Source organism: Sorex fumeus, unplaced genomic scaffold (genome assembly GCF_029834395.1).
Source record: "Sorex fumeus unplaced genomic scaffold, SorFum_2.1 ptg000072l, whole genome shotgun sequence".
In the NCBI taxonomy this organism is placed as follows: Eukaryota; Metazoa; Chordata; class Mammalia; order Eulipotyphla; family Soricidae; genus Sorex; species Sorex fumeus.
In genome coordinates this window covers 47,118,532-47,138,594 of record NW_026606129.1, presented here as the reverse complement: position 1 = coordinate 47,138,594, position 20,063 = coordinate 47,118,532, and the positions used below count along the sequence as shown (strand labels likewise).

At 44.0% G+C, this 20,063-nt stretch overlaps 1 protein-coding gene and 1 non-coding gene across 3 annotated transcripts in view; one reads left to right on the top strand and one right to left on the bottom strand.

Moving 5' to 3' along the window:
• The window catches only part of SACM1L (SAC1 like phosphatidylinositide phosphatase), a 52,626-nt gene extending 36,589 nt beyond the window's left edge, over nt 1-16,037 (bottom strand). The window contains exons 1-2 of one of the 2 annotated variants that reach the window (XM_056129453.1): nt 15,881-16,037; nt 214-311 (exon numbers count right to left, since the gene is read on the bottom strand). In XM_056129453.1, coding sequence (XP_055985428.1) covers nt 214-311; nt 15,881-15,912 — 130 coding nt within the window. In that variant the 5' untranslated portion in view covers nt 15,913-16,037. Of the gene's footprint in view, nt 1-213; nt 312-15,880 lie in introns of those variants that run through there. The other variant, XM_056129454.1, reaches the window with a different exon arrangement.
• A 356-nt stretch (nt 16,038-16,393) lies between these two features.
• TRNAR-ACG (transfer RNA arginine (anticodon ACG)) lies at nt 16,394-16,466 on the top strand. The gene has a single exon. It is a non-coding gene; the product is annotated as a tRNA-Arg (tRNA).
• The last annotated feature ends 3,597 nt before the right edge of the window (nt 16,467-20,063 follow it).

Below are 20,063 nucleotides of genomic sequence, written 5' to 3'. Positions count from 1 at the left end.
TGCAGAGAAAAGAAAGTCTCTGACAGGGCTTAATAAAAAAGAAAGCTGTTCTGTCATTTAATTCAAGGTTTTCCACACTAATGTGAATACAAAATTTCAGTGTAATAAACTTATAAATTAAATGTTTATAGGAAGCACACTATACTTCTGAGAAATTCCTTTTTAATTAATCACTGCTTACAAAATCTTTCTCAAACACGGGCCCTCAAATACCTGAGAGGGTAACCTCCGTGGACACACGATCAATGATAAGTACATCTTCAGCTCCATCATCACACGCTTCCACATAAAACTTCTCAGGTGTGATGTGCCTAAGAAGAAATGTAAAGTCATAAATAACTATACGAAAAGAAGTAAAGAGTTCTACAAAACTGTTCAACGATTTCGATTGTATTCAAATCTTCAAACATTTTTTCGGCTTCTAAATAAATGGAAGCTGAAAGAGTTCACTGTTCTAAATTCACTGCAACTCTCACTTGTATATTTAACGCTGATGTAGTCCTAACTTTCCATGAAACCATGCATTGACTTATACCTCCCCCCCCAAAAAAATAATACTAGATCTAATTAATCATACTCAACTACATGATGCAAAGTAGTAGAGTTTGGAGGCAAGTCTACAGCAGTGCCCCTGCTGAATGATCTTGGGCACATCCCCTAGTTCTTCACTCCCTTGCACACGAAAGAGAAGATACCAGACGGGTCGAGGCAAAATAAGCTGGTCCTTGATAAGCACCCTGGGGTGGGGGTGGGGGAAATCCCATTTACTGAGTTAAATTAGGGTTGGGACAGACTACTCAAAATACATGCAACCCTGTAACCAGAGTTCAACAAAGTGACAGTTGTTTCCTCAGAAGATAAGCTGCATACCTCAGTCCAGCAGTCTAAGTACTTTTAGAACTGTTTAAGGAAATATTGACAGTTGACAAAAAATACAGTAAAAATCTAAGTGTGGGGCCAGAGAGATAGCACAGGGATTAAGGTGCTTGCCTGGAATGCAGCCAACCTTGGTTTGATCCCTGAACCGCCCTGTCACCCTAGCGTCACCAGGAGTATCCCCCCAGCACAGAACTGATGGTTGACCCCTGAGTCCGAGGATCATTAGGTATCTAAAGAACCACAGGCACTGAAAACAATGGAGACCCAGACTACTGATGGGCACAAGAAGCACAACCTTCCAGGGGTACCAAAGCTGGGGAAGAACTAGGATTTTGTTTCCAAGAGTCACCTCTCATTATATTAAACCACAACTGAAAATCATAAAGCCATAGTTGATATGATTTCTATCTATGCAGCAGTCCCTTTAAATTCTAATCCATCTCTTCTGCTTTCCTTCCCTATGGGGGAAAAAAAAATCTTATAAAACCCATACAACCATCACTTCCATTACTTAATAATCATGCACAAACTCTTTGGAGTTATAGAAGCAAGAAGAAACTATACTGACAATTTCTGGTTTTGGAGGAATAATCAACCCTTAATTATTCAAATAAAGCATTTGTTTTATGATTCGCCTGTAACTAAATATTCAACTAACGTCCTCTATTTTGAGAGAAGGCTTTGCTAAGACAAAAATTATTAATACAGATTAAGCAAAATCCAACTAGGATAAAATCTGCTTCAAAATGGGAGTCCTCATTATGAACTAAATAGCTAATCCTTATTATTATTAAATATTATTTAATTATATGTATATATTACAAATTTAATCCATTTGTTCTTTTGAGGGGCCACACCTGGCTCTATGCTCAGGGGGCAGGCATGTGGTATTGGGGGTCCTTGTGTGGTATAAGGTACAAACCAAGGTCATGGCTGAGGCTGCAGGCTGGACAACCGCCTTAACCTCTGTACCAGCTCTCCATTTACTTGTTTTTTTTCAGTCTGTAATATGATGTACAAAGTCTCCTATCAACGATCTTGTACAGTTTCCTCTTACACATGGAGACATAACATTCTAAGATCCCCAATGGATGCTTAAAACCACAGAAAAGTACTAAACTACATATATGTATATATATATACACACACACATATATACATATATGTATATATGCACATATGTATATGTGTATATAAATTTTATGTATACACACTGCTTCCACATATACAGTTTTATGATAAAGTCTAACAAATTAGACACAGTAAGGGATTAACAATAAAAAAGCAATTATAGTACATAAGTTGCACTGTCCTCCCACTGTTCATCGATTTGCTCGAGTGGGCACCAGTAACGTCTCCATTGTGAGACTGGTCATTACTGTTTTTGGCATATCGAATACACTGCAGGGAACTTGCCAGGCATTGCTGTGTGGGAGGGATACTCTCGGTAGCTTGCCAGGCTCTCCGAGAAGGATGGAGGAATCAAACCCAGGTTGGCCACGTGCAAGGCAAACACCCCACCCGCTGTGCTATTGTTCCAGCCCAGAGTATCCTGCCTGAGAGTCTGGCAAGCTCCCCGTGGCATATTCGATATGCCAAAACCCGGGAACAATGATGGGCCCCATTCCCCTGACCCTGAAAGAGCCTTCAATGTGGCATTTGCTAAAATCTCAGGACTAGGATGAATGGAAACGTTACTGGTGCCTGCTTGAGGAAATCGATGAACAACGGGACGACAGTGATATAGCGATACAGTGCACAAGTTAGTGAAGAGTCTCTAAAATATTTTATGTAATAATTTTTTTTCATTTTTGTTTTGGTTGTTGGGCCACACCCTGCGATGCTCAGGTTCTGCATTCAGGGACTGAACTTGGGTCAGCAGTGTGCAAGGCAAACGAGCTATCTGCTGTGCTATCATTCCGGCTCCATATAATAATAATAATTTCAGAGCAATGTTGACTATGGTAGGTATACAGTGTGAAATGCTGTCCCAGGACACCTTAGTTCATTGAGATTCTTGTAGAAGCTACAGTAATTGAGGTACTATATTTGTATTATTTTTGTCATCCATTATTATGGTACTGTTATAGCAACAATAGAAAACAAAGAGATGAAATCTCCCACAGAATGAAAAAACCACATTACTTAAGTCTAAAACATACCCACAGATAGAAACACTTTATCTTCCTGGCAGGAGGGAATGAGATATTTTTCTTAACTGAATTTTTTTCATACCTGTTGTTTGGGTTTCTAAGTGATAAAAGCTTTTTAAAAACCATTTTTAATGGAACATCTTTAAATCTGATTAAATCAAGGTTTTCCCCTGTTTGAGTATAATAGTGGTTTCTTGACTGGTTCACATCTATCTTGGATATACAAAATAACATTCTAGTAATATAGTATGGCGTAAAACTAACAGGTTTTGTTTTCTTAAGACTAGAAGTTTATTTTGTATTTAGGCCACACCCGGTAGAGCTCAGGGCTTCCTCCTGGCTCTGGCCTCCAGCATCACTCCTGGCAGGCTCAGAAGTGGTATCAGGTGCCACAGAATGAACCTGGTTGTTTCTGTGCAAGGCAAAAGCACCCCACCCACTGTACTATTACTCCAGTCCCCAAATTAGCAGGTTTTAAACAGACCTGTTCTGAGCTATTAGATACGAGAACCAAAGGCATACAGAGGTTAGCTGGCAACTCCTCTAACAGAAGCTTTTGCTAATGGCTACATTCCTAAAAAATCACAGTTAGTGATTTCACTCTAGGCTTAGAGTCCCTAAAATTAGAGTTAGAAACTCAAAACATATGTAAAATTGACACACTTCCGGCCTGAACACATCTGAAATAATATCAACAAATTATTATTATTATTATTATTGAAGTACAATACAATGAATCCCCAAGAGCAAAAATCTTCCAGCAAAAACCTGGATGAACTTTCAGAGGATGGATTCTAGAGAGCACCAACAGGTATGGAGCAGATACTAGTCATTCAAGTGCAGGCTTACAAGTTTGGTAAATGAACTAATTAACTAATTTAACACAAAATGTCCAAGAGGTAAGCGTCAACAGGTAAACAGATACTTGTAGTAGAATGCTGAAAAGTCTCGGGAACTAGAGGGAAAAGGTAGGAAGGGGGATGGAGTGAGGGGGATGGAGTGGAAGTGGGTTCAAAGTCTGTGTAAGGAGCTATTAGATCCCCACTCAAACCTGCGGCGTGCAAACACCTGCCCTCCGGACCCTGGGAGATGCGTAGAGCAACGACAACAGAGCAGCTCTGGCCTCCAGCTAGGAACTGATGAGCACCAGAAAGAGCACCAAGTGAAGTCAGGAGATGAGAGAAGGCCCGCTGAGTTTGGGGAAATGGTCCTACTCCTTTTCTCTGCAGGTTCCCAGAACGTTGGAAACTAAGATGGTTATCACCCCCTTCCCTAGTCCTCACAGGCGCTTTAAGAACCTGAAAAAAAAAAAAAAAGGTTCTGGCCTTCAAAAAAAGACCATGGCCACTGACATGCCCTTACCGCCCCCAGGGAGAGAGCCGAGTTCCTGCATGGTCACTCTACGATAGTGAAGGTCATCTTTCTTTGCAGCTAGTTCTTTAGCAATAGTAATGAAATAATAACCAAATATCACCAGTAACAATAATAATGAAATAATAGTAATGAAATAAAAACAATAGTAATGAAATAATAACCAAATTTATAGAAGACAAAGACCAAAATAAAAAGAAGAATAGCTGTCTACTAAAACGGAATAAAACTTCAACACATGTATGTAACTAATAGAAAACACTGCACTCATGAAGTAAGAATTGGTCATAAGGCCAGTTTTCAGCAAAGGGCTGAAATGTATGTTTGCAAACAGGAGCCCTGGGTTTGATTCCCGGCATGTCATGAAACGACCACAGGGACTAACCCCTAAACAGACAACAGTAGCCCCCAAGCACTGTTAGGCAAGGCCCTCCAAAACATAAAAAATAGCTATCATTTTTTTAAAAATTCAGAAAACACAGGTATATTACTCCTGACTTCTGCAATCAGCGATCACTCCTGAAAGTGACTGGGGGAGCCATGTGGGATGATAGGGCTCAAACCCAGGTCAGGAAAGTACAAGACAAGTGCCCTGCCTGCTATCATTCTGGCCCCTATCCATTATTTTGTTTGTTTGGGGGCCCACCTAGAGATGCTCAAGGGAGCTCTGCACTCAAGGATCACCTCTGATTGATTCAGGGATCACATGGGGTCCTGGGGATCAAACTTGGGTTGGTTACATGCAAGGCAAATGCCCTACCAGCTGGGCTATCACTCCGGCCCCTATCCATTATTTTTTAAATGTATTGCCTGGCAAGCTACCGAGAGTATCTTGCCCTCACAGCAAAGCCTGGCAAGCTACCCGTGACGTGATGTATTCGATATGCCAAACGCAGTAACAACAAGTCTCAGGATGGAGATGTTACTGGGCCCGCTGGAGCAAATCGATGAACAATGGGAGGACAGTGCTACAGTATTGATTTACTACTGGTTAACAACGCTGTAACATTTCAGAAGCATCACTTTACCATTCTTTATGTGTATGAGCCTCAATGCATCCACCAAAGTTCCAGTATAATACCAAGAAAAATAAAACATTTCAACAAGGAAATAAAAACTACTGCTGACTACTCTGAATCCTAGCACATAACAGTATGAACATTAAATGTTTTACTATAACTTTAATGAGGAGCTATAAAAAATTGTCTCCTGAGATATCATAAATACACTCTGAAAAGACAAACAGCACTTTAAGCACGTTGTTTAGAATGAGGAGCAAAGTACTAATAGAAATCACTTAAACACTGTAAGCAGCTATATCTGGGACAATGGGAATCTGGAGTGCAGGCAGGTGCTCCCTTTTATTACAAGCTCTGTGTATACATTGAGAAGAGTACCATGTTTCAGACTGGAATAAAAACTGAACTTTTAATGTGTTAAAACTGTCTTTAAAAAGATCACAAGCCCATGTGATGCCCGAACCTAGTGCTGCCTGTGCCCATGTGTTGCCCAAGCACATGTGTCGCCCACATCTCCCGTCTTCAGATGTGTCCTTTCATACTTTCCTCTCTAATGCAGGGATTTGTACCAGCACTGTCCCTCTCCACTCTGGAGAAGCCCACGCTCGCTCTTGAGCGTGTCGACACACTCTCTCTTGAATCATGTGTTCTCTCTTGAACACACACTCTCTCCCTGCCCTCTCCCCCTCCCTCTCTCCTCTCTCCTCTCTCCCTCTCTCCTTTCTCCTCTCTCCCTCTCTCCTCTCTCCCTACGCGCTCTTCCTCAAAACTTCCAAATAAAATATTTTTTTAAAAAAAGGGGGGGCAGATTTATTTTAAAAAAAAAAGGGGGGGCGGATTTATTGTAGATGACAACAGGGAGTTCTAGCCCAAGGGCTCTGGAACCTGGAACCGTGGCTAATCTTACCTCTCAGAGAAATGCTGTGAGAATCCAAGCTTCTGCTGTTGCTGCCAGCAAGGCTATTTTTTTAGACCACGCCCAGCAGTGCCCAGGAGCTATTTCTAGCTCTGTGCTCAGAAGCAATGTGGACAGAACCTGGCTCAGGAGGATGCAAGGCAAGTGCCTTAATCCCTGGACTACCTCTCTAGCCCAGCCTTTTAAGGGAGAGGCTGGAAAGGTAGTTCAGCAGGCCGGGTGCTTGCCTTGCACCCAGCTGACTTGGGTTCAATTCCCAGCACTCCATGTGGTCCCCTGAGCCCACCAGGAGTGATCTCTGAGCACACCAGAGTGTGGGCCAAAAACAAAGCAAAACGAAAATGCCTTACAAACCAGCACCAAACAGTACATAAACACTGACTGCCTGTAATCAATATTTCTAAGAATAATGACTCAGAAACTCACTGATGTTAGGAACAGTAGGAACCATTCCAACTCAAACACACCTACCCTTCACTGTCTTTCTCCATCCACTCCTTTCCCCATGGCCTTAATCTGACTTATGAGTAAATTTTATTCTGTAAATCTTATGCTCCCACATTTCATTTCAATAGCCAGTCAAGTTAACTTTAATTCTATGGCACTCAGAGTCTGCAACACTTGAATAAATATTCAGCGGGTTGCGGTCCTAATTTTTTGCTGGTGAGCATGGTTTTTGTTTTTAAATCTGCACCAAACAGGCTATGAAGTCTCCAGACAAGTACTACTCTGAATTTATCCATTGCTCTTAGTATTTATCACACAGGAAGAGAACAGAAGTTGACCGTTTTATTAGAAAACCCAACATAATTAGTCAGCAAACACTTCCATTAAGTTGTTTTTATGTGAATGGCTCCTCACTAATGTTTTCTTTGGCTCAGGATCATAGTACACTGAATTTTATACCTCGTTTCCTTTATCCTGAAAAGGAAAGATCTGGATAGGTCAAAATTTAACTGCAGGTAGGTAATACCGCAACTAATAAGAGGAGGAAGAAGAAGGTGGTGTGCTCTTGATTACAAAGCCAATGGTTTCCCTGAAGCTGCATTTGCCTATTTTCTCAAAATCAAGGATATAATGAGGTCTCAATGTGATTAAAAAAAAAGTGAAATTAAGCCAGAAGAATCTAAGATAACCAAATTCAATGAAAAATTCAATGAAAATAATCCTCCCCATCTTGCAAAAGAATGGTCTTCAGTTGCTGTAAGTAGTTGGCCTTGCACACAGCCAACCAGGGTTCGATTCCTCCACCCCTCTTGGAGAGCCCGGCAAGCTACTGAGAGTATCCCACCCCCATGGCAGAGCCTGGCAAGCTCCCCATGGTGTATTTGATATGCCAAAAACAGTAACAAGTCTCACAATGGAGACGTTACTGGTGCCCGCTTGAGCAAATCGATGAACGACGGGAGGACAGTGCTACAGTGCTATGACAAGGAGAGTCCCTTCAAGATTATTTGCTCACTAATTATGCTATTAATATCAAATCACTTAATTTTAAATAACAAAATTTTTTTGATCCTATACAAACTGTTCAGTGAAGCTATTGCCAATAACTGATATACACAATGAACTAAAAGGGTAATACTAGGAACTAGAGAGAGATAGTACAATGGGTAGGGCACTTGCCTTACATATAGCACAGTCCTGGTCGGTGCCCAAGCCTGCCAAGAGCAACTCCTGAACACAGCAGGTGGGGCCCCCAAACAAACTATATAATACTGCCATGTTTCCTTCAAGACAGGGTATTGATTATCAAGCCACAGTGCTCGTTTCAGTTAAGATAACATCTATTTTTGGAAGCTATATAAAATATAGCATAATAAAATGGTAGTCCCAGGTTCAATTCCTTTTCCTCTGTATGGTTCCCAAGCTTCACCAGGAATTGGTACTGAAGCACAGAGCCAGGAGTTAGCACAGAGCCAGGAGTTAGCCCTGAGCACAGCTTCACCAGGAATTGGTACTGGAGCACAGAGCCAGGAGTTAGCCCTGAGCACAGACCTGTGTGCTCCAAAATACAAAAAAAAAAAGTTTTAAAAATTTTTTTAAAATTTAAAAATTAAAAAAAAATACGTATTTAACACCACATATTTACTTTTTAACCATTTTACTTACAAGCATTACTTTGTGGTATAGGATTTAAAAAGGAAAATAAATCACAAGGGACTACAAGCTAAATTAAACAGATTCAGTTCTATTATACTAACTATAAATGCATTTAATCTTAGAGCAACCTAGAATTCAAAGGTCTCCAAAAGTACATTCCTCCAGGCCTGAGGCTACAGCTCACACAGAAGAGCACATGCCCAGTATGCATAAGGGCCTGAGTCTGATTCCTGATGCTGCATCACCAGGAGTGACCAGGAGTGTACCCAAGTTCCCCAAACTCCCAATCTCAAAGGTGGGTGTAGCCCCTCAAGCACTGCCATGTGTGGCCCAACTTCCTCTCCAACGCCCCCAATTATTCGTAACTATCAGAATGGTTGACACATAAGACACTTTCTACCCATTTTCCACAATTACTGCACCATATTTGATGGGGTTCAGACAATAGGCAACAAATCATTATGCCTCTTGGAGAGCCCTGCAAGCTACCAAGAGTATCCCGCCCACACGGGCAGAGCCTAGCAAGCTCCCTCTGGTGTATTTGATATGCCAAATACAGTAACGACAACAGGTTCCATTCCCCTGACCCTGAAAGAGCCTCCAATCGTTGGGAAAAGACGAGTAAGAAGAGGCTGCTAAAATCTCAGGGCTGGGAGGAATAGAGACATTACTGGCACCTGCTCAAGTAATTCGATGGGCAACAGGATGACAGTGATACAGTGACACAGTGATCAGAATGGCTACTGTAAAAATAGAACAAACGGATAGGGAGCATGCAGTACTATAAATACAGAATGAATTATTTAGCCTTTAAAAGGAAATTCTGACATGCCATAATATGAATGAATTTTGAGAATAATATGCTTAATGAGATATGACAGTCGTTAAGGATAAAGATTTTGTTTCATTTATGTAAGTACCCAAATTCACACAGCAGAATGGTGATTGTCAGGGAATGGCAGGAGGAGAACGGGGGTTGCTATTTAACGGGTATGGAGGTCTTAGTTTTGCAAGATGGCAAGTGTTCTGGAGATGGATAGTGGCATGACCACCACAGTGTGAAAGTGCTCAATGACACTGGAATGTGCGCTAAAAACTGATGAAACACTAGGTCAATTCTGCCACAAAAATGAGTGCTAGAAGATTTCACCAATTTATACAATGTAAGCAAATACTGATGAACCATGAAAATAAATCTTCAGGAAAATCACAACAAAAGTGTGAATATCAGAGAGAAAGTGAGTAGATAATGAGAGGTGGATGTTGGTTGCTAATTTTTTCAAGCTAAGTGAAGTCAGAAGAAGAGGGACAAATAAAGAACCACTCAGCTCATACATGAAGTATAAAGAAACACTGAGGGCATAAAGAACAGCCACCGAGACTCAGAGGCTGCCCACAGAACTGAGTCTGCTGAGGAGGAGGATGGGTCATTTTTCACTCTCCCCTCCTCAAAACCCAGAGGTCCCCCACCTGCTTCCTATTCTGTGTACATCCTAGATGACATTTTCAACAACCAGGCTGGGTTGGGTTGTTTGGTTTTCCTTTTGGGGGGCAGGGAAGGGGGCACGGGGGAACTAGGCCAGATCTGGCTGCTCAGGAATCACTACTGTGGTGCTCATGGGACCACCTGGGTGCTGGGGATTGAACATGGGTGGCGGCTATCTCTCAGGCCCACCACTTCTTCTGAAGCGCTAATACATGATATAATCTTCTCAAACCCACCAAGCAAAGGTCCTCAACCAGCATGCTCAGCTCCCACCAGGCTTCAAATTTATCCCATCATGTCTGTTAATTCATTTCTAGTTTAATTCCTGTTAGATCTGAAAATAGATATGATCTGATTTCTAGTCTTTTAAAGTAAGGCTTATTTTGTGGCCCAGACTATGGTCTACTTTGATGAATGTTCCATGTGAACTTGAGAAGATGTATTCTGTTGTCTGTAAAGGAAGTTTGTTAGAAAAACAAAACGTATGTACCCTTTTACAGTATATAAGAACTACCACAAAGCTGTGCACATTGTGGAACCGCAGAGATTCATAAGTAGGTCTAAAGAGGGGCTCTACAACTGGCACTTACAGTCACAGAGAGATCCTCTGTGATTTTATGGTCCCCCAAGATCCATCAGGAGTGATCCCTGAGCAAAAAGCCAGGAGTAAGCCCTGGTCACCACTGGGTGTGGCCCAACCTCCCCCCTTCTAAAAACACACACAAAAAAACCAACAACCAAGCATAGCAAATGATCTGAGGCAGCCAAACACTAACCTGGACTCCTTGGCCCCAAACCCTACCTACCCAAAGTCTCAGACAGGAGCTCCCTATCATGAGTATCTAAACTACGAGGATAGTTTTTTATTTTTTTTAACTTTTTTATTATTTACTTATTTTATTTTTGCTTTTGGGGTTACACCCGGCGATGCTCAGGGGTTACTCCTGGCTTTGCACTCAGGAATTACCCCTGGCAGTGCTCAGGGTACCATACAGGATGCTGGGAATCGAACCCGGGTAGGCCGCGTGCAAGGCCAACGCCCTACCCGCTGTGCTATCCACTCCAGACCCATACGAGGATAGTCTTAGCTTCCTTCCTCGCTGAGAGTTGGATGAATTATCTGTTTCTTTGGGTCCACAGATGAACTCATGGCCTTCTGCACACCAGGCTTGTGCACTACCCCTGGAACTGCCTCCAGGCTCTAAACCATGTAGAAGGTCACAGTACTGGATCAACGGCTTGCCTTCATCACAGGACAGCTTGGTTCTGTCTGTATTCTCAGCGTTGCACACCTACTCTGACAACAAAGCTATGACAATCTTTGAAGAAAAACAGCAACTTTCCAGCTGAGAGAAGAGCATTTCTTCAGAGGCAAACTGAAGCATTTTATTTGTGGGGGCTTGGGGGTGACGACCTATGTGCTCAGAGGTTACTCGTGGCTCAGATATGCATCGAGGGGATGGAACCACAGTCAGTCATATACAAGGCAAGCACCTTAACCCCTGTCATATTTCTTCACCCCGGTTCACTTTAAAGGATTCCCTATTTCAACTGAACTTTTTGAAGAAAAAAGAATGTTTTAAGTATTTCCAATGCATTTCTGGTATATACTATTTTATCATTTCAAATGTATCAGTCTGCCATTATCCATATCTACATTAATGATTGGGTACAAAATAGTACATGTAGAGGCCCGAGCAATAATACAGCAGGTAAGGGTCTTGTCGACAATGGTTCATCCCCCGCATCCCATATGTCCGCTAGCTCCACCAGGAATGATCCCTGAGCTCAGAGCTAGGAGAAAGCCTTAAGCACAGCCGTGTCTGCCCCAAAACCAACCAAACAAATAGTATGTTTAAAACTGGGAATGTTTAAAAAGTATTAGTTATGAACTTTAAATTTTCAATCAATACTGTTTCCTAAATTACAAAATCCATATGACCATGTCAACTATTTCCACTTATAAGTGACTCATCTCTATACCAAGGACAAAGACAACAGCAAGCTGATAAGGGGAAAAAAATGCTAATCTGAATAATGCAATGTAATGGAAATATCATTCAACTCAGCCTATGGTGTTTTAAGGCCCATTCTGCCAGAGTTTAGCTGTTTGACCTAGACGGGAGTGAGGTTTTCACAGACAATTACTTCCCTTTCTTTAACAAACCATGATGGAGGAGAGGTAAAAACTGTGACCTCACAGAAGCAATGAAAAAAAGAACAAAAAAACCAGTAACATATAAAAAAAAGACTCAAGTTGCTATTATTTCAAAATTCTGTATTCCAAATTATCACAGACTGTTACTTATGCCGAACTGGTAGGTGCTCTACACTGGAACATTTTTTTCTATTTACTCAGAAGATTCACTGAAGATGTCTGCGCAGGCTTGATTTTCTGGTAGGTCCCAAGAAGGGCTAAGATAAGAAATCAATATGGAGGTGTTTTAATGTTTTACATATTTGCAATTTACTTGTAGAAGCTAAGTATATATAATGATTTTATTTCTAGGTGACAAAGTGGTTCAAATAGTGCTGATCTGATCAGCATGTAAAGAGAGGAGAAAGGAAGAAGGCATTCTGGGTAGAAGGATCTAAAAATTTGTAACACAAAGCAAGACAGTGTCTGGGTCTGATAGAAGGGAGTGTGCGGTGAGTTCTGTGGGCGTAGGCATTGGGCACTAATACTAATGAAAGGGGCAGCAAGGCCTTGCACGTGGCTGACCTGGGTTTGATCCTCGACCACCACAAATGGTTTCCCTGAACTCTGCCAGGAGCGACTCATGAGCAGAGCCATGAGTAAATCCTGAGAAATACTGGGTGTAGCCCCCAAACAAATAAACAAGTAAAATTAATTTAGGGAATAGACTGTGAAGAGTATAGGATATAGGAATAATATAGAAAGCTAAGAATGTGGGTTTCAGGAGCCAGAGAAATAGTACAGTCAGTAGAAATTTTGCTTTGGACAAGGCCTATCTGGGTTTGATCTCTGGCACACCATATAGTCCCCGGAGCCCACCAAGAAAAATGTGGGCTCCTACTGAGCATCCTGTAGGTCAGAACTGGAGACTGAAACAGCAAAGTAGAGGATGAAATCAGGCTACTGGGAAGGTCAAAGTCATACACATCAGGACAGTGACTAGAGAAAATATAAACATACATATGTATAATGCTATTACACAGAAAATGTATATAATGAAGAACAAATTATTTAAAGTTCTAAGCACTCAATATTAAAAGACCCAGTGACAAAACTTAAAAAAAAAATCAAATGACCTCTTGTATGGCTCTTTCTTATAATATCTTAGGCATGTTTTTTAGATAACTATTATTTTCTGCTAATTCTGATATGGATCAGAAACCACTTCCACTTCCACAGGCATCTAAAAAACAACACTCCTTAGGTCAAAGGTCTGGAACATTTAAAAACTTGGAACAGAATTCCTCAGAACAGGAAGGATCAAAAAGAACTATAAGAAGAGAATACAACTCACAAATTCCTTGGTAAATAAAGTTTTAAAAAAATTGTAGGTCCCATAGCACCCAAAAGGAGAGAGAGGGAAATGCCCTGCCACAGAGGCAGGGTGGGATGAGGGCTGGGGGGTGGGAGGGACACTGGGATCCGTGGTGGTGGGAAATGCGCACTGGTGGAGGGATGGGTGTTTGATCATTGTATAATTGAAACCCAAGCACAAAAATGTGTAAGTCTGCAACTGTACCTCATGATGTCTACTATTAAAAATAATAATAATAAATAAATAAAATAAAAATAAAAATTGTAGGGGCTGGAGAGACAGCACAGTGGGTAGGGTATTTGCCTTGCATATGGCCGACCCAGGTTCGATTCCCAGCATCCCATATGTCCCCTGAGCACCACCAGGAGTAACTCCTGAGTGCAGAGCCAGGAGAATCCCTGTGCATCGCCAGGTGTGACCCAAAAAGAAAAAAAAAATTGTATCCAGACCAGAGCAATAGTACAGAGGATAGGGCATTTTCCTTGCACATAGCCAATCCGGGTTCAATCCTCCTCATCCCGTTTGGTTCCCCAAGCACCACCAGAAGCAATTCCTGAGTGCAGAGCCAGGAGTAAGCCCTGAACACTGCTGGGTGTGACCCAAAAACCAAAAATGAGTAAATAAAAGGGCTGTATCCTCCCATTTACAAAAGCACTCCAAACTTCATTCTAGGGAGTGAAAGAGTTAAAAACTGACAAATTAAAGATTTTTCACTTCCACAAAACCCCAGATTTACTCCCTCATCCAAATAAATTTATAGTTTCCACTTCTAGAAAAAGTCAATACAAAGGGGGGAAGGGCGAAAAGATAGTCAGGGTTTAAGGAGTTTGTCAAATGCCATTGACAAGATCTGATGGCATCACATGTGGTTCCTCAGCATCGCCAGGAATGATCCCTGAGCTCAGAGCCAGGAGTAAGCCCTGAGCAACATGGAGTGTGTCCCCACCCCAAAACAACAGCAACAAAATCTATCTAAAAGCATCAGCCTAAATACTTAAGGGTCAAATTTCCTTTCTCCTTTACAGATACCAACCCCTTTTCCCTCTTGACTGGTGTGTACTTCCTCCGTGGCTCATAAACAATCATCATTAACTCAAATTCTCCAACCCATTGAACCTCTGACTGCCACGGGAAAATTCAAGTGTGTCCTGTAACCTAACACTTAGCTGCGTTAATCCAAGGTTCCATACTGCTTAAACACACTTGAGCCGTGGTACAGGATCGTATTAAACCCTTTAGTGACTATCAGATAGACAACAATAACCTAATTAGCCAGTACAGTGCAGGTGACACTGGCCAGACCAGAACCCTAGTGGCTGGGCTCGCTAAGGAAGACCATGGCCTTGCAGATAACGAAAATGGGATGAAAAAATAGCCACCTCCCCCATCTCCCCCCTCCCCCCCCCAAGAAAAGTATCTGCCGTCTAGCAAATGATCTCACTCCCCATTCTTCATTCCTAACTTTAAACGGAACCTTTCCGAAAGTTAACAGAGCTTGAGATTCTGCAGTGGGGCAGTGGAGGGGAGTGTAGGGACCAGAGCACCACATTTTTGACGTCCTCATACTGATATCCTCGTGAAAAGAAATGACACCTCTGCCCAAGAACTCACTTACTTGGGATGAGTAAGTGTCTGGAAAATCCCATCAGCTTTTGCTACCAAAGCACTCACACTGGATTTTCAGCCTAACAGTTATGCACACACATGAAAGGGAGAGAAAAAAAAAAAAGTATAGGGACCGACGGTTAATTTGGGAGGTAATGCATGTTTTCCTTTATCCTGGAACCAGCCCCAGACTCGACTCCTAACTAACCTGCAACGCTTAACAACCAGTGTCTGTCTTTCCAAGTCTTTTTAGAATTTGGCGCTACCGACGCAGCAGGGGGCCAAACCGGGCGACCCGAGGGGCTGTCGCCGGGGACTTGGAGGCGGCTTTTGTGCCGCAGGAGAGAGATGTAAAAGCGCAGCCAACTTTGCAGGCCCCGGACGGTAATTAAGGGCTGCTCTTTGCCTTTCTCCGCATCCTAGAAAGACCGACCAGGTGAGCTCCGCTGCGCCCTGGGAGTGGGGGGTGAAAGGCTCTGTCGATTCCCCCCGGGGGGCTAGGACGGCTCCATCCCACCCGGGGGTGGGGGGGCTTCCTTCTTCGCCGCCGGGGGCTGCAGGACCCCCTGACCCGCTCGGAAGGAGGGTCAGGGGGGCGCAGCAGGACGCGGCCGGCCTAGGGCTACGCTCGCCAGCCGGGCCGTGCAGGACGGGCAGCAGCGGGTGGCGGCGGCGGCGGCGACCGGGGCGCGGCCGCCCCTTAAGGCCGCGCCCCCCAGGCGCCCAGAGCGCCGGACTCCCCCCACCGCGGGCCGCCAGGACCCCGGGGTCGCCCCCCCCTAGGGGCGCCGCGTTCCGCACCTGACAGCCCGCCGCCGCCCCCCGCCGCCACTCACAGCTTCAGGTGCTCGTAGGCCGTGGCCGCCATCCTGCGCTGCCACCTCCTTCCTCCTGGGTCCGTCCGCCCCGCCCCGCGCTCGCCGCCGCCTCGCGACGGTGCGACCGGTCACCCCAGGCACGGCGGCCGCCGCCCCACCCCCGGCCACCTCTGGACCTCCTCCTCCTCCTCTCGGCGCGTTGCCCCGCCCCGCCCAGCCCGCGCCACCAGCCCCCGCCCCCACCGACGGCAGCCGGCCGCAGTCAAACTTAATCAGCGCGTTGGCGCCCGCGGGAGGCCAACAGCCCCCGACGCCGCCGCGGATTGGAGCGCGCGCCCGAGAGCGCCGTGACGTAGCCGCTGCGGATTGGCTGAGCGCGTTTGCTGGGGAAAGGCGGAGTCCAGGGCGCGGGGAGCAGCCGCGGCTGCGGCGGCGGCGGCGCCCAAGGGCGGAAATGCACAGCCGAGCCGCAGAGGCTGCAAGAGCTGCGTCAGGGATGATCTGCGGTGCAGGGGAAGCCCGGCTAGTACGGGGCCAGTGGCGCAATGGATAACGCGTCTGACTACGGATCAGAAGATTCTAGGTTCGACTCCTGGCTGGCTCGAGGCGTACAATTTTTTTTTTCTTTTTTTGTGGCCCACTCTGGGGCCTGGTGTTAGAGAGATTCCCGCGTGACCGTGATTCGGCAAGGTGAAACAGCTTGCTTTATTTATTTTTTTTTGTACGTTTCTTGAAGCCAGAGCGTCGTCTTTTGAGCTGTGTGGGTGGCCCCTTACGGAGCACCCCGGGGGCCGTCGTGCGTGGCAGAGCACCCCAGTCCGCTAGCCGCGGAGTCCGTTTAAGGAAAGCTGGGAAAGTGGTCATTGAGAGTGGACTGGAGGAGACGTGCGGTGGCCGCAGGCCCTGCCCGCCGCGGGGGGACGCCGCGCAGTCGCAGCTCACCAGGCTTTGGGGGGGACCGGGAGGGGGGGGGCTGCCAGCGCGGGGGAGGTGGGCAGGGGCCCTCGCAGAGACCCGCAGGCTGCAACGCGGCTGCGCGGGACCCCGGCTCGCGCCGCTTCTCCGGCCCGCCCTTCCCCGGGAGAGGAGGAGGAGGAACAGGCCGGGACGTCATGGGCTGGAAGGGGGTCTCGAACCCGCGGAGAGAGAGGCTGAGACGCAGGATACAGTCCATCCACAAAAGGAAGTTGTGGCAGGATCGTTCAAAACACACATTGTCTCCTGGAGCAAGAACCTTGCAGATTCTCATTTCTGAGATTATTACCAGTGGCATCTCCCCCCCCCCCCTTAGAGATTTCCCCTTATTATTATTAAAAATGATTTTTCTTAAATCAATACACAACTGTTTTTCCAAATTAGGGTGGACGCGGGGGAGAATACCAGAAATGTCGTTTTCTCATTTTTTTATCGCCTTAGCTTTTTATTTAAGGTTCAAAATCGTTAAATATTCTTTGAGGAAGATTTCCTGCTAGAGAACTAGGTATTTTAAACATTAGCCTTTGGCTAGGAATTTGGGCTGTTAACTTTTTAACACTTTTAAAAACTAATGCTATATTGAGCTATTTTGATGTCTTATAAATTTTTAGATGTGGTATGATGAAGTGAACATTTTTAGTATCCATTTCATGGACTTTTTCGAGATAGTACATATTTTTAATTTTTCCTCCCCCCAAATTTAAGCCAATCTATTCTTAGGTCAACAGCATGTTTCCTTGCATGCTAATTAACACTTGTAAAATCATTATGTTTGCCTTACTGTTTGCAATAATGGAAAAATGAAAATTTCTTTTTCTTACATTTCTTATGTACGTATCTTTTTTCAGTTTTTGTTATAAATTTGCCGGTCTTTATATTGTAGTAAGGCTGTGATTGACTAACAAAATTTTACACTTAACAAAACACATTATTTGTTTTTTCAGTTTGTCATCTTCCTTTTTCTTGCTCTATTTTTGAGCCTAATTCTCATTTTATTCCAATTAACTTTTACAGGGAATGCTACTACATATGTACTTTTTTCCCCAATTTTTTTGTTTGTATTGTGTTCCCTATTTATTTACAATCTAGTTACTTGTCTCAGCAAAAGATCAGTTGTCTTTGGGGGGGAAAGAGGGGCAACACACAGTTGGTGACACCCAACTGTGCTTAGGATTTACTTCTTTGTGCTCAGGGGTCACTCCTGGTGATGCTTGGGGACTATGTGGTGCCAGGGATGGAACCAAAGTCAGCCCCAGGCAAGATAAGCACTTTAACTCCTTTACTATCTCTCTGACCCTCAATTATATCTTAAAATCTGTCACTCAGACAAGTAGTTAACTGTTCTGAGCTTTTTACATGCACTAAGAAACACTCCTACAACAATCCCTCAAGATAGATTCTGCTATTATTTCCATTTTTATAAATGAAGGAAATAAATTTGCTTCTGGTCATTGAGCAAGTAAGTACCACTTGTATTCGAATTTTGTCTGGACAATTGAGCTCTGAGTTGTCCATAAATTTCTGGATGCCAAGGGTATGAAGCTACTCAGGACACTTCCTGGTCTAGGCAAGGAGAGCAATCATGTATACTCATCACGTTTTCTCCTCTGCTGTTAGTCATTAGAAAACCTTGTTTCTATGTCATGGTGATGCTTCTTTCCAACTCTGTGTTCTTGGACACGGCCTTTCCTTTAATAAAATAAGCCTTTAGGTTTAAGCCTGTCATAAAGGCTTTTAAAAAAGAATGCTGGGTGACAGTAAGAGAGAGAGAACAAAAGGGAATGCCTTGCCACAGAGGCAGGGTGGGATGAGGGATGGGGGGTGGGAGGGATAATGGGATCCGTGGTGGTGGGAAATGGGCACTGGTGGAGGGATGGGTATTTGATCATTGTATAATTGAAACCCAAACACAAAAAAAAATGTAAGTCTACAACTATATCTCATGATGTCTCACTAATAAAAATTTTTAAAAAAAGAATGCTGGGTGAGGAAATGTGCTGCAGTCCAAGGGGCATTTTTAGATCACCCTTAACTCCGGTGTTTAGAGAGGAGAAGGACAGAGAAAGAAGAAATCAAGGGGCCAGAATAAAATGGGAAGTAATGGGTGAACAAGCCTCAGGGCTTCAGTTATACTGGTGATATGGGTGAGGGGTACAGCCAAACATTCAAAACACAGACTCGACAAGACGCAAAATATGAGATTCTAACCTTTAACCACTGAAACTTTGTAAATGTGCCTGTCAAGTTGACAGGCAGGAGGTGTGGGTTGGGGTGTGGGTTGAGGTGGGGAAGGAATATGGGAACACTGGTGGAGGGAAGTTGACATTGGTGGGATGGGTGTTGAAATACTATCTACCTAAAATGTTATTGTCAATAACTGTAAATCACAGTTCTTTAATAAAAGAAATACTTTAATAAAATTTGTAGAAAAGAATGTTGAGGCTGGAGTAGGGTCGAGCTCTTGCTTTGCACGCGGCTTACCAGGCATAGTGGGCACCCCATATAGTGGGCACCATCAGACCACCAGAGTGGTCCCTGAGCACAGAGCCAAGAGTAGGTCTTGACTACTGGCCAGATGTGGCCCCTCCCCCCCAGCACCCCCCCCCCCCCCATCCCAAGAAAAGAAAGAATGCTTTCTGCTGAACAGCCTCCTCCGTGCCAATTTCTGAACATGGCACCAAGTGGATGTTCTGTGACCAGGGAGACAAAGGTTCACCTTTCTTTGCCAGCAGTGGAATATAGGCCAGGGCCTTTGTGAACATTCAGTTCAGAGACTTGAGTTCAGAGTGAACTCTCTGAGGCTAAAGCACCAACGCAGGTAGAAACAAATATTCTTCTGGTGTTCGTGTGCAAACAAGCCAAAATCAATTCTAAGGAAAACAATGTACAGGGTAAAAAAAAAATCAATCAAGGATAGATAATACCATTTTTCACATTTTTAATGGGCATTAACAAACTTTTTCCAAATAGTAAAATAATTGTTACTAGGCACTTTTACAAAATCTTGCAAGGGACCCACCATAGAAACAGTTCAAACTTCAGGTGGGCTTGTTGGCACTATCTGAATGTTCTCTGCAGTCTGTATTTTGAGTGGAGGATGTAAAGTGGGGGAAGCGCATTGGCCCACATCCAAAAAGTATCCATGGCCCGATGGTACTCCTAACTCGTGGCCTCTGGGCCACTCCAAGTAACAGAACCCAAAGCTCTAGAATGCAGAGAATGCACT